The 15,940-nt window shown below is 36.0% G+C and overlaps 1 protein-coding gene across 6 annotated transcripts in view; it reads right to left on the bottom strand.

The window, feature by feature from the left end:
- RNF13 (ring finger protein 13) overlaps positions 1-15,940 on the bottom strand; it is a 217,034-nt gene that overhangs the window by 74,252 nt on the left and 126,842 nt on the right. For 4 of the 6 annotated variants that reach the window (XM_082459618.1, XM_082459617.1, XM_082459619.1 and 1 more), the window contains one exon: positions 4,620-4,745. The exons of the other annotated variants lie outside the window; for them this stretch is intronic. In XM_082459618.1, coding sequence (XP_082315744.1) covers positions 4,620-4,745 — 126 coding nt within the window. The remainder of the gene's footprint in view (positions 1-4,619; positions 4,746-15,940) is intronic. 6 annotated transcript variants of the gene reach the window in all.

Below are 15,940 nucleotides of genomic sequence, written 5' to 3'. Positions count from 1 at the left end.
GCATGTAATCAACAGTTCTTACTGGCCTTCTGGACATTCCACATATCCAAATACTGACTCTGAGTATGAGTTTTGCTGTATCTCTCCAAGGCAAGACAGATTAAAAGGCTCAAACGTGCTTCTCCTGACAAAAGATAAAAAAATTAAACAGTACTCTATCTTAAAATGTTACAAATGATTCAATTTCCTATGCTCCAAAAACTGTTAATTGCATTTCAGCTGTATTATTGGCTACCTTGAGTCACAAACCACTTGGGATAGTTTGTATATAGAAAATCCGCCATTTCCTTTATTGTAACACACTACTTTCACTTCATCATTTACTTCTAAGAAAGAATAAGAGAAGTCTAGGTTTCTTTAACTACAGCATAATATTCGTCTTCAAAAAAATCAAAAGAATTATGAAAAGTAAACCCTGAAATGTCCATCACCATTAATCATTTGAAATATCTTGATACAATTTTTTTTTTTTAAAGCACCATCTGTTTTTTGTTTTTTTTTTTAATTAATTAATTTATTTATTTATTTTTGGCTGTGTTGGGTCTTCGTTTCTGTGCGAGGGCTTTCTCCAGTTGTGGCAAGCGGGGGCCACTCTTCATCGCGATGCGCGGGCCTCTCACCATCGCGGCCTCTCTTGTTGCGGAGCACAGGCTCCAGACGCGCAGGCTCAGCAGTTGTGGCTCACGGGCCTAGTCGCTCCGCGGCATATGGGATCTTCCCAGACCAGGGCGCAAACCCGTGTCCCCTGCATTAGCAGGCAGATTCTCAACCACTGCGCCACCAGGGAAGCCCTCTTGATACAATTTTATTTCTTACTTCTTTTCTCTTCTGCTATCTACAACGGAAAGAGTTCCCTTCTCCAAGGAAAGCTCTGTAAAATAGAGCCAATTCTCATTTGTCTGAGATAATCTGGGTATCACTTTGGATAGCAGGCATGACAAAAAAACAACCTTGCAACTACTCTCAACTGTAGCACACAGTATGGTGCTGAATTAAGCTTTTCTCAGTACTGAGTCCCAGGATGCTACATCAGGAATAAGAAAATGAGCTGTTTTCTTAAGTCAGTGTATTCACATAAAATTGTGGCTAAATACATGAATGAATCACTATTGATTATCTGCAAAGAGCTATTTATTTGCAATTCAGAAGAGAAGTACCATACATAAATTGTAAACAATTAGGTTCTGTAACATACTTAATACAAAACTTAATCATCAATTTAGAAGCCCAAAAAATACAGTCATAGATTTCTGATCTGAAGAGTATAGCTAATAAAGCTAAGAGCCAATCCACCAATGACCACCCTTAGAAAGGAAATCTTCTTTGGGATGAGACTCCAGATGTTTCTCCAGTAATCATGATGAATTTATCCTTATCCATTCACCCTACCTTGATAGGTGATCCATAATTCTTATCCTTGTATATTTATGAAACTTATTTTTTATACATTACACACTGGCATGATTAAACTGTCCTTTATAAGCTAAATTAAAAATTTTACACCTCAACTGACATGAGTTACTATATCACAGGGTGACTTATCAGCCAATGATTTAGTTTCTGAAAGGTTAGAACTAAATTTATGTCTCAATTTGACTGGGCTAAGAGATGTCCAGATAGCTGGTAAAATATTATTTGGGGGTGGTCTGTGAGGGGGTTTTTGGAAGGGACTGGCATTTCATTCAGTAGACTGAGTAAAGAAGATCCACCCTCACCAACGTAAGTGGGCATCATCAAATTCCTTGAGGTTCCAAACAGAACAAAACGTGAAGGGAGGGCAAATTCCCTCTCTCTCTTCTTGACATCCACCTTCTCCCGCGCCCTTGGACATCAGAGCTCTTGGTTCTTGGGCCTCAGGACTCCAGGACTTAACACCATCAGATACCCCGGTTCTCAGGCCTTCAGACTCTAACTGAATTATACCACTGGCTTTCCTGATTCTCCAGCTTGCAGACAGTAGATTATGGGACTTCTCAGCCTAATACAGTCAGCATCTTTGCCATCTTTACCCTTATTCTATTTTACACCAGTAATGAAAAAAATCAATAAAACATTAATGGCTAATACCTACTGCCTACTTACTGTGTGCAAGGCATTGTTTGATAAGCATTTAACAGTGATTATTTCATTTGATCCTCATAACAATCCTCTGATGTAGGGAACATTTAAAATTCTATTTTACGGATAAAGAAATTGAGGCACACAGAGATAGAACAACTTGCCTAAGATCACACTGCTAATAAATGATAAAGATGGGATTCAAATGTATGCAGCCTGTTTCCAGACCTTGATTAAAACCAATATGTCTCCCTTGTAAATTAATGTCTCGTAAACGTAATATAACTGAGACAAAGACAGAAATCATTAGGAACAACATGAGTACGAAATCTTTAGCCTTAAATGGCTATAACAGACCGTGTTGTATATTTGTGAAGGAAAAATAACAAAGTTAAAGAATATGTACAGAATAGAACTTTATCCATTAAGACTACGTCTACATGGTGAGTTATAATAAGAAAAATTTTAACATTTTCCCTTCTAAGATGAGAATCCTCAATCTAAACATTTTTACATATTTTTTACATGTACATACTTTTAAAGAATGCAATATACATGTAAGTAGAAGGCTTACTACACTACATAGTTTGATTTAACAAACCTTTATTGCTCTCCTACTATGCACTATGATACAAATTAGATATTTAAATATAATTCAAACATGAACTCTAAACACGATAAGCTTGCATATAAGTGAAATATATATAATAAAAAATAATACTGTGATAAAGAGATATAAAGGAGGTATTTACAAAGTGGAGGGTGGCACATTGAACTGGAATCATTCATTCTGCCAGAGAGAGGGTAGAAAGAAAAGTTAAGTCTTCCAGAAGAGGTAACTTTCTCAGCTAGCACTTAAATGATGAAACAGTCAGAAATATAGGTGATAAAGGTCATCTTGGACAGAGGTCTTGGACAGAGAAAATAATGTGTGTAAAGGCACAAAGACACAGCAAGTTGAGAGATTTCAGTAGGTGCTACGGCTACAGCATAAAATTCAAGGCAGGAAGTGGAAAGAGATGAGCTGGAGTAATAGCTAAATCAGGAAATTCCATTAGAAGTACTCAGACTCACGATGAGGATCCACTAAAGGGATAAGAGGACAAACAAACCCTCCTCTTCATTCCTGGGTCGGGTTTTCACCCGCAAAAATAAATATTCAATGACAGTATTTCCCTAAATTTTACAGTGAACCACCTCCCTTCCCCACCTAAAAGAAGAAAGTTATTACAAAAAAAAAGAGATATATTCTAGTTTCTAGTTACCGAAGACTGGACTGAGACAAAAATTACATACCCTAATGATGCAATAAACCTTGAAATCAGCAGAATTAGCTTACTTTTAGTTTCTCAGTGGCATGAAATTAATGAAATATTACAATAATATTTCATTTTTGTTGGAACAACCTGTAATTATCATAGTTTAGCTCTGGATCAAATCTTAAAATGGTTTAAATTCAAAAGACATAACAACCCTGAAGAGAAGGAAATCTAATACATTTGACTTCAAGCTCTATTTTCCCATTTAAAGGCAATTGAGAGTTTAAATTTGGAATTAATATACAATAGTAACAATACTTATTATTTACAAAGTGCTCTACATTTTCAAACCCGTTCACAGTTATTACTTTATTCATTTAATAAGTTTATTATGGAGGTGTCATTTCTTTCATGAAATGAAAGGAGCAGAGACAAAACTTCAGGCACAGCAGGAGTCAGGGCAGCCTTTCCTACTTAACAGACAAATCATCTAAGATCAAGCATGGAAGGTACATGAAATAATATCCCACATCTGTTCTCTAAGATACATGAGAGACAGTCAGGTTTGAGATAGTCAGGTAAAAGTAACAGGCCTCAATCTGGCTCTCTTAACAAGGCCAATCCGAAAACAGAATTGTAAAGACAGTACTAAAAGTAACAACAAAAAAAAAACCCCATACCTTTAGAGCAGCACTCATGATAGTGAGGGAAGTTCTATGGCAAACTTTGTTCTACTATCTGAAATGCCAGCTTAACCCACTCCATGGAGACAAACTTTATACAAGTGACAGAGTCAGCTTATAACAAGAGAGAAATCCCAATATCAACAAAGATACAGATACAGATGTAGTAGTTATACTGGAAGGGTGAAGGCATGAAACTATAGATTAACATTTCCATTCCTAGGTTAGATCAAGCAAGACCACTATTAAACCACAGTTCAAGATGCCCAACCACCACGTGAAAATTCTTAGAATCAATAGTAATTATTCATGTCCTAGTCAATTTATTTATTTTCAGTCTTACTAAAACTGCGAATCATAAAACTGATGGTGTCTTCCTCTTTGTACTGGCAGCTAAAAGCTTAGAGTAAATTTTATAGCAAATGAATAAGAATTAAGTAAACTCACTGCTGCCTTTCTTGCCTTCACCATCTCCTCATTTTCTTTTTGTCCTTACTGTTTATTTTTTTTTAATCTGAATGAATTGTGTAAACTTTCTTAAAGGCCTTCTGAAACAAGGGAGTATTTAAACTAGCTAACAAAACAAACAGTAACAGAAAAATGAAAAAAGAAACATTACCTTTTCATCAAAATTACAATCAAGTCTTCTAATTAACACGATGAAAGTGCCAGATGAATTGTCTCTTAGTGGCGGAGGCACTATGGGTTCACAGGCATTCTCTGGTTTTGAGTTAATCAAAAAGCCCTAAAAAAAGAATGAGCAATAAGTTTTCTCTCTGTTAAACTCAAAAAAATGAATTCAACTTACTTCTATAAACACCTTTTGAACCTGTTCCATGTGTTTTGCATTATGCTAGATGAATTATCTGGCAACTACAACAGTTCCTACCCTCCAATTGCTCACAATCCCAGAACTTCTAAAGCAGTATTTGGCTTCCTAAGCATTTTGCTTTTTTTTTTTAAGTAAGTTCCATTTTTACTATTAAAGTTAAAAAAAAAAAATCACACATAAGCCCATCACCCCAGAGACAACCACTGTTAGCATGCTGGTATATTTTCCAACAATGAATGACATTTCTAAACCAAGCAAACACTTCTTAAAAATTAACTTTTAAATTTCTTTCCTCAAATAATGAAAATGCACAGCATTTCTAGGAATTTATTATATAGAAACACTAGCCTGGGTATATAAAGGTATATGTAGAAAGATGTCCCCTGCTACATCATTTTTAATAGCAAAAACTGGAAATCATGCACATCAATAAGACAGCTATTTAAAAAATTATAGTATATTCATACAATAGAAAAATAATAGAATCACTAAAAATAATAAGATAAATCCTTACATACTAAATTGAAAAGACATCCACAAGATAACTACTAATTTAAAATGAAATAGCAAGCTGCTTTCCCAGAAATATAGGATAGTTTGACATCTGAAAATGTATTAATAGTTTAAAACAGAAAAACCAAATGACTATCTCAATAGGTGTAAAACACTGAATAAACACATAAAAAGATGATCAAAATCATTAAATTCATTTATAAGGAGGAGTGAGCAATTAAAGTTATGACCCAGTGCCCAACAATAGTCCTGTATGGCACATGAATTGGTCACACCAACCGTCTATTCCACAGGATTTGGCAATTTTGGCAAGTTGCACTGCTTGGCTTGTGATAGGGAATGCTTTTGCACATGTTTCAGGAATAAAATGCAGCATACCTTCACTTACTCAAAGAATAGCTCCCATTCTTGATTCCATAAAGTGCTTGGTTTTTACTTTGCAAGGAAATAGAACTATGGTTATCCTTCCAATACTGAATATTTGCTTCACTCATATTAGATTTACTCCCTGCTGCCTTTTCTGTGCCTTTCTGCACACAAACTAACTTTTTGCCTTAAAGCCAAGTCACATAGTGCAGTTCTTTTCAAGACACTTATAACAGCAATTAAACTCAAGCCATGTAGTACCAACAAGGTATATAACTCAACTGAAATGAAGACAATACGAATAGCTATGACCAAATTTCCCACGTCCAGGAGATGACAGCTCCATCGTGACTGCCACCTAGCGGATAGCTAGGGAAAGACACATCCCAATTTCAGATATGTTAAAATATGGAATAAAATGCATCTTAGAATCAATAAATTTATGGTATGTATAGACACAAAAAAGGGTCTACAAGTGGAACTAGAAAAAGCTTTTTGTTTTTTAATCATTTCTGTATTGATGAATCTGTTATGACAAGCATGTATTATTTTTAGACATAAGAAAATTCATGAAAATTAAATACACATAAGCTAAAAGTTAAAAAAAAAAACCAATTTGCATTAATGGAAATTGAAGCCTAAAAAAAACAGGTTTTTTTTTTTTTTTTTCCCGGCCACGCTGCACAGCTTATAGGATCTCAGTTCCCCGAGCAGGGATCAAACCCGCACCCTTGGCAGTTGAAAGCGCAGAGTCCTAACCACTGGACCGCCAGGGAATTCCCAAAAACAGGTCTTAAATTCTTAAATATTACCTTTCCTGTGGACTATGCTAAAAAGAATAACTTGATAAAACAGCCTACTAATTCCTAGCCTTCCCCCAGATGTAAGTCACTTAAAACTGCAAATTTACTTTGTTTCATCCACAAAGTCTACAGGGTAGTGTAATGGGTTTTTGCCAATTCATTTGGCAGAACTCTCTGGTCCCTTAAATAAGAGTGACCAAGAAGGTGCTGCCTTAAGCCAGGTCCACATGCCTCATGCCACCCTCCAGGGCCAATCCTTTTTATTAAAAAGGATTTAAAAGGATTTTTATTAATCCTTTTTATTAAAAGGATGCTTGCTCTGCGATCAAGGAGCCTCCTCACCCCTATTTACTGACAGGGGCGATTTATGCCAATATGCAGGAAGCCCAAGAAAACTACCAATGTCCAGGAGACTCAGAAAGGATGCCCATCTTTCTGCCCTTTGTTGTTATAATTCTCTGATGATTAAACAAGGATGCTGGGGACTTCCCTGGCGGTCCAGTGGCTCAGGCTCTGTGCTCCCAATGCAGGGGGGCCTGGGTTCGACCCCTGGTCAGGGAACTAGGTCCCACATGCTGCAACTAAAGTTCCCGCTTGCTGCAACTAAGACCCGGAGTAGCCAAATAAATAAAAAAATATTAAAGTGTTTAAAAAAATAATAAATAAAATAAACATAACAGATAAATAGGGGTACTGGGAAATTAAGAAAAAAAACCAGCTCATCTAAATTAAGAATTCATCTGTGACTATTAGATTTCCACAACTGTATTCAATTATTTTCAAATCAAACTTACTAAAAAAAAAACCAAACAAGGATGCTGGACAAAAATAGCGTATGCAGACTGGCACCTCAATATCACCGAATGTATAATGCAGTAGGTTTGTGGTATATATATTTGGGGATTTTTTTAAAACTTTTATGACTATACATGAAGCAAAGTACACAAAATATAATTTTTCAGCTTGATGAGTTTTCCCAAACTGAACACACCTGTATCAGGAAACAGAATATTAACAGCACTGCAGGAGTTCCCTTCATCCTCCCTGCCAGTCACTACTCCCCCACCCTATCAGCAATGTCACTACATGGACTTCTAACAGCTTAAATTAGATTTTGCCTAATTTTATAACTGACATAAACAGAACCAGACATACAGCAAATTCTCTTTTAGACTTCTTTCTCTCAATACTGTATTTGTGAGAATCATTCCTACTATTCAGCAACCATACTGTGGAGATATATTTGGCAGATCTCTCATTTTCATTTTTCTATAGTATTACATTGTATGAATATACCAAAATTTATTCTACTGTTGGTGAGCATTTGGGTAATTTCTAGTAGGCACTATTACAAATAGTGCTGTTATAAACTTTCCAGTACAAGTCTTTTCATGAACATATGCACGATGTTTATGTACACAGAAGGAGACCCATAGGATATCAAGCTGGATCATAGAGTATCAAGCTTTAGTAAATACCACCAAGCAGTTTTCCAAAGTGGTCTGGGTTACCACTTTTTAACTGGAATATTCAAATAATCTAAACTTAAAAATCATACTGAATATAATTTTGCTTTAATGCTTCCAAAGTATTTAGAACTGCGAAACTGCAGGGTAAACGTTATGAAAAAATTACTCTTGTTGAAAAATTACACTAGTTAATGAAGTCATAAAGAGATAGATCACTCAATAAAGTTGGCTTTATTTAAAAGACTGTTTCAGGCTGAAAAGCCTTAGACTTTCGTCCCTTCAGTTTGAACTGAATGGCAAACTATACAATGAATAAACTTAAGAAGAGTATATGCAGTGATAATGTCAACAAAAATGCTGAAAGCAAGGCAGCAGTGCCTTTTTCCCTTTGTAAGAATATAAAAGTAAAGGCAGGGAGAGAAAAGTGGTAAGTTGTTTTGTTAGTGGATACCTGAAGTTATTAATAATTAATAACTGCAGCAACAGCAAGCAGTTAACACTTGTTGAGCCATAGCACTTAGCACTGTGTGTCAGGCACTATGCCCTTTAGATGCTCTAATTCAGTTAATCTTTGCAATAATCCTATGAGGTAACTACTATTGTTATCATCCCTATTTTAAAGAGGAGGAAACTAAATCTCAAAAGAGTTAGGTAACTTGCCTAAAGTTATACATAGCAGGCATGTAATCCCAGGAAGTCTAACTCCAGACCCTACATTCTCAACCACTATGCTACACTGCCTCTGCCAGACAAAAAAAAACACAGGTGAAGAACAAAATGGGCAACAAGAAGAGAAATGGACATTTACAAAAATGAACAAACCAAAATGTTAGTCTAAAAGGCAGTTAAGGTTGATTCCAAAATTTGGTACAAATGTTTCAAATGATAAGTTGTCAATGGAACCTGTCAAAATTTTTACATTCAAACATAGACCAAAAAGAGTTACACTGATCAATCAGACTTTATCAGCTAACATTCTCCTAATGTGTGACAGATTAATTTGTTTATATCAACAACTTTCTAGGATGTTAAAAAATAGCCACTGCCCTTTTCTCTAATGCTTCGTTAGATCATTCTTCTAAAATCCACCAGTAACTTTCACATACAGGCCACATTTAATTCTTTTTTCACAAATAGTTGGAGATTACTCTCCTCTTATGCAATAAAACATCCTTACCATTCATTACTCATTATTTTAAGCTCCTTTAACATTCTGCTCTGAATACACTTGTCTCATTTCATGTGGGATCTGTTTAAGTACTAGGATGGATAGATAAGAACTGAGTCCCCACTCAAGTAATTAATATCTGGAAAGAACTAACAGATCCAATTAAGAAAAGAGAAAACAAAGTAAAAACAACATGAAATACAAATGCACAGAACAGAGAAAATTATTCTGTGTGAGGCAGTAACAGAAAAGGTGATGTTTGACTTGGTTCTTAAACTTTACTATACTTCACTATGGTGCCAAAAACTAAATATACGACTGTAAGTGATCTGACCAATATAACAACACAGAGGAACTATCACACTTTAACTGTTCTAGATATTATATGTCTATTGATGCACTGTAAAACTAAATTAGGGGCTTCCCTGGTGGCGCAGTGGTTGAGAATCTGCCTGTCAATGCAGGGGACACGGGTTCGAGCCCTGGTCTGGGAAGATCCCACATGACGCGGAGCAACTGGGCCCGTGAGCCACAACTACTGAGCCTGCGCGTCTGGAGCCTGTGCGCCGCGACAGTGAGAGGCCCGCGCACCGCGATGAAGAGTGGCCCCCGTTCGCCGCAACTAGAGGAAGCCCTCGCATAGAAAACGAAGACCCAACACAGCCAAAAATAAATAAATTAATTAATTTTTTAAAAAACCAAAAAAAAACTAAATTAGGTTTCTAGTGAACACATTACAGTCATTTCAACAAATTTTTGACATGTTGCTACTAAGCTATATTTCTCCTCTTTCCAGTACTTATCTTTTAAGACTCGAGGACAAGGGACTTCCCTGGTGGCTCAGTGGTTAAGAATCCGCCTGCCAATGCAGGGGACACGGATTCGAGCCCTGGTCCGGGAAGATCCCACATGCCGTGGAGCAACTAAGCCCGTGCGCCAGAACTAGAGCCCGCGCACCACAGAACCCATGCTCCGCAACAAAAGAAGCCACCGCAATGAGAAGCCTGTGTACCACAACAAAGAGTAGCCTCCACTCGCCGCAACTAGAGAAAGCCCGCTCCCAGCAACGAAGACCCGACACAGCCAAAAATTAATTAATTAATTAATTAAAATAAAAAACAAAAAGACTCGAGGACAAAACATTAGTATATTAACCATTCCAAGCTTCAGGACATCTGCCAATTTGATAGCCAAACCTTGCATGTCTTTCTGTACATCACTGAAAGTTATATACTAATTAAAAGTTAAGGCTTTAACTGGATTAAAAGGAAACGTTTTTAAAATCCTCCTCACAAATTAGATATCACATCTATAGCATTATTCAGAGCAGTAACTAAATATCCTTCATCTCAAAGTTACATCTCACTTTGTACACTCTGCTAGAATTCTCCACAATAACCTTTTCTGGTTATATATTTTATCAGTGACTTAGATTTTAGATTTAGTAAAATCTGATTAAAAGATGTCATAAAAATATAATAACTAAAAATGTTAAAAGAATACTTAAAAGTGCTAAGTCCGCAATGTAGTAGTTTAGACCAACTTTTTTTTTTTTTTTTTTTTTTTTTTTTGGCTGCCTTGGGTCTTCGTTGCTCCGCGCGGGCTTTCTCTAGTTGCGGTGAGCGGGGGCTACACTTCGTTGCTATGCATGGGCTTCTCATTGCGGTGGCTTTTCTCTAGGCATGCGGGCTACAGTAGTTGTGGCATGCGGGCTACAATAGTTGTGGCTCGCGGGCTACAGTAGTTGTGGTTCGCGGGCTCTAGAGCGCGGGCTCAGTAGTTGTGGTGCACGGGCTTAGTTGCTCCGCGGCATGTGGGATCTTCCCAGACCAGGGCTCGAACCCGTGTCCCCTGCATTGGCAGGCAGATTCTTAACCACTGCACCACCAGGGAAGTCCCGAGACCAACTATTTTTAAAACATTATTTCTGAAAAAGCTCACAGGCATTAGAAGCAAAATTTAACTCATTTTAATATTCTAAAACTGTCAAAGTTTTAATTAAATAAAGTCCCAGACTTGGGACTTGTTTATTAATTGCACGGAGATTAAAAGTGAACAAAGAAAAGAAAGCATATTTACACAATGTTGATACGTAGTTCTAAAATCACTCATCTGAATAATTTCCTCAAATGAGAATTTTTGAGTGATTTGTTTTAATGGATTTGATAATTAACCTTTATCAATTACCTACTGGATGCTAAGCTGAACTTCCACTTCCCAGCCATGATGGAATAACAAGGGCTAGTTTTAACCTCTTGCTTTAATTAACTAGAGAACCAAAAAAAAAAAAAAAAGATACGAAACATCAGCTTTCAAACACTGGACAACAAATAGCACAAAACAGTGATTCCTGAGAAAAGGAAACAAATGAGACGAGCCCTATAAAAACCTCAGCTCACTGCCTGGAGAGCTTCCAGGCCTCAGAACAGGGCAGGGGAACCCAACAGAGTCTGGTAGTCTCAATAAGTTGAGGAGACAATTCATTACTTGGGGAGGGCAACGCAGCTAGAGTCTGTGGGACACAACACTGGGGAGGAGCGAACTGCAAAGAGAGCTCCAGAGATACGTAGAGGCGTCCACTCAAGTCGCTGGCTGAGTAATAATCTGCATACGTATGTGAGGGAACTACCAACACTAAGAAAGAACCGTGAGAAAGGAGCAAACAGAACAATCCCTGGAGTTCACACAGGGCTGGGAACAGTTTTACACTTAGCATGAAATAGAGTCCTCAGAAGACTCCTGCCTCAGAAGTAAGCCACATTAGCCCTAAGCATTTGAAGCAAATGAAAATAAAGTTACTACTCACCAAAATTTGTGGGACACAGCTAAAATAATATTTAGAGAAAAATGTATAGATCTAAATACCTATATTAGAAAAGAGGAAAGGTTTCAAATTAATGACCTCAATGTTCATCTAAAGAAACTGGAAAAAATAAGAGCAAATTAAACCCAAAATAAGAGAAGGAAGGAAATAATAAATAGCCACTTTCCTCACACTAGTCTACTGGATATGTACTATTACAGACAAATAGGTAGACCTAAAGAAGCTGAATAACTTGCCCAGTGATAGAACCAGAATTTGAAGTCCAGCAACTCTGACCCAAAAGTCCAGCTTCTTCCCATTTTAGTACACTGCTCATCTTCACAAAGATATGAATTAAACCAAAACTAAGTTCAAAGCTTCCCTAGTCTCAGCCCAGCACTCTAATAATTTTGGCATTGTGCTAATATTATCACCACTTCTATGACAGAACTTATGTGCTTATTAAAATCATTAGCATTCTGTTTATATTTTTTTCTTCTTTTTCTTATACCTCCCTATTTTCTCCTATAATCCCAGCATCTTTCATGAGATGGTATAAAAGTCCACAAGGTGGTTTATAGACAACTGGTGTTCCAAGTTATTTGTTGCTGTTGTTAACTATCATTACTAAACTGAAGTCCCAGAATACACAGATAGCTTTATAGTTACAACTGAGGATCACAGATCACAAAGGCATTATCATTCCCATTTCAGAGAAGACACTTAAGCATCAAAGAAGATAACATGCCCAATTAACATTCCACTGTTAATCTGAGTCAAACCTAGAGCTGACTCAAATGATGGTCCTTTTCTTCAAAACACTGTCTTTCAAATTTAATATAAACACAAAAAGAAAATGATTTTGGTGAGATTAGTGGGACTACAGATTATTCCTTAAAGTTATTATTTCCATTATGATATTTGTGCTAAACAAATACACTTGGAAAAGAAAAAAAGCTCAAACTATTTAAAGAGGAAAATACCAGGTGCCAAGAAGGGAAATGGTAGCATCGAACCATTTCGATGTAACTAAAGTACTTGTTACTCTCGAGTACATCCTAGTGTAACATTCCCCTTCCTGGTTTTATATTTATCAACTTTTCAATTTATAAATACTGAATATAACTCTTATATCTACTCATATTGGTAAAATTGTTCAGACAGGACTGAGAAAAAATACTCTCACAAAACTGCAATGATTCTGAGTGCACATACTTCCACAATATTTGATATGGTTGGTAATCACTCAATTTTTATAAGGTGAATCACATAAAGAAGGCTCAAATTAGAAATCCTCTTAACTAATGGGACCTAATCAAACTTAAAAGCTTTTGCACAGCAAAGGAAACCATAAACAAAACACAAAAACAACCTACAGAATGGGAGAAAATATTTGCAAATGATGCAACTGACAAAGGATTAATCTCCAAAATACACAAACAGCTCATACAGCTCAATATCAAAAACCAACAACCCAATCAAAAAATGGGCAGAAGACCTATCCTAAACAGACATTTCTCCAAAGAACACATACAGCTGGCCAAAAGGCACATGAAAAGATGTTCAACATCGCTAGTTATTAGAGAAATGCAAATGAAAACTACAATGAGGTATCATCTCATACCGGTCAGAATGGCCATCATCAAAAAGTCTACAAATAATAAATGCTGGAGAGGGTGTGGAAAAGAGGGAACCCTCCTACACTGTTGGTGGGAATGTAAATTGGTACAGTCAGTATGTAAACTGAAAAACAGTATGGAGGTCCCTTAAAAAACTAAAAATAGAACTACCACATGACCCAGTAATCCCACTCCTGAGCATATACCCGGAGAAAACCATAATTTGAAAAGACTTATGCATGCACCCCAATGTTCATTGCAGCACTATTTACAATAGCCAAGACATGGAAGCAACCTAAATGTCCATCAACAGAGCAATGGATAAAGAAGATGTGGTACATATATAATATACAATGGAATATTACTCAGCCATAAAAAAGAACAAAATAATGCCACTTGCAGCAAATGGATGGACCTAGAGATTGTCATAGTAAGTGAAGTTAGACAGAGAAAGACAAATATCATACGATATCACTTATATGTGGAATCTAAAAAGAAGGGTACAAATGAAACTTACAAAATAAAAACAGAAACAGACTCATAGACATAGAAAACAAACATGGTTACCAAAGGGGAAAGAGGGGGAGGGATAAATTAGGAGTTTGGAATTAACAGATACACACTACTTTCTACAAAATAGATAAACAACAAGGTCCTACTGTATAGCACAGGGAACTATATTCAATATCTTGTAATAACCTATAATGGAAAAGAATCTAGAAAAGAATACACACATACATATGTATGTATCTATGTGTAACTGAATCACTTTGCTGTACACCAGAAACTAACATAACATTGTAAATCAACTATATACCTCAATTAAAAAAAGTAAAAATACAAAATAAATTTTAAAAATAAAAAACAAAAATGTACTGGCAGTTCTTTTCAGGGCAGTGAGGGGGAAAAAAAGAAAAGGCATCCAAATTGGAAAGGAAGAAGTAAAATTATCTCTACTTGCAGATGGTATGATCTTGCACATAGAAAATCCTAAGAAATCCACTTAAGAATAATTAGAACTAATAATCAAGTTCAGCAAGGTTGCAGAATACAAGATCAATATAAAAAATCTATTTATTTGTATTTCTATATACTTACAATGAGCCATCTGAAAAGCAAACCAGGAACACAATATCATTTATAATAGTAAAAATAATAAAATATATAGTAATAAATTTAATAAAAGAAATGTAAGACCTGTATACTAAAAGCTACAAACCTTGTTAAAAGATATTAAAGAAGATCCAAATAAATGGAAAGGGTTCATGTTCACAGATCAGAAGACAATATTGTTAGGATGACAATACTCCATAAATGTAGAATTTCGATGCAATCTGTATCAAAATCCCAGCTGGATTTTTTTTTTTGCAGAAATTGACAAGGTGATCCTAAAGTTCAAATGGAAATTCAGGGTACCCAGAAAGGCCAAAATAATCTTGAAAAGGAGAACAAATTGGAGGATCCACACTTTCCAGTTTCAAACTTACTAGTATATAGCCATGTAATCAAAATAGTAATGGTGCTGGCATATAGACAGACATATAGATGAATGGAGTAGAATAGAATACAGATTCCAGAAATAAACCTTCATATTTATGATCAACTGACTTGTTTTTTACCAGGGTGTCATGATAATTCAATGGAAAAAAATAGTTTTTTAAACAAGTGGTGGCGAGGCAACTGGATATGCACATGCAAAAGAATTACATTGGGTCCCTACCCAATACTATATATAAAAATTAAATCAAAATGAATTAAAGATCTAAATCTGAGAACTAAGACAATAAAAGTCCTGGAAGAAAACATGCATAAATCTTCATGACTTTGGATGAGGCACTGGTTTTTTGGACATGATACTACCAAAAGCATAAACAGTAAGAGAAACAACAGACAAACTGAATTTAATCAAAATTTAAAACTTTTGTACTTCAAAGGACACCATCAAAAGCCACTGAAACAAACTAAATGGATGAATTTATGGTATGTGAACTATATCTCAATAAAATCGTTACTTAACAAAACATGAGGACGTGAGGCTGGTCACTGAATCAGACGGTTTTTAGCATGACTTATGATTGTACCTTAAATACTCCTGTTTTTACTATTAATGTTGTTTGTTAAATTCTTACCCAAAAAAGTAATATCTGTTGAATATATATATCACCTAATACAAGGTCATCTAGAAACACATGTCTCATGAATGCTCTTGAAGTGGACAGTCCCTTTGCACAGGCTCCAGTCCACTGTCACCAGGGATAACTACTGTTTTTGCAGATAACAAGACATTTTTATCTGATGGAGATGCATTCCTCTTTTTTCTTTTTTGTTTCCTAGATCACACTGGGTAAGTAGAAATATATTCCAAAC

This window comes from Balaenoptera physalus (assembly GCF_965194825.1).
Source record: "Balaenoptera physalus genome assembly, chromosome: 4".
In the NCBI taxonomy this organism is placed as follows: Eukaryota; Metazoa; Chordata; class Mammalia; order Artiodactyla; family Balaenopteridae; genus Balaenoptera; species Balaenoptera physalus.
This window is presented reverse-complemented; position numbering and strand designations above follow the sequence as displayed.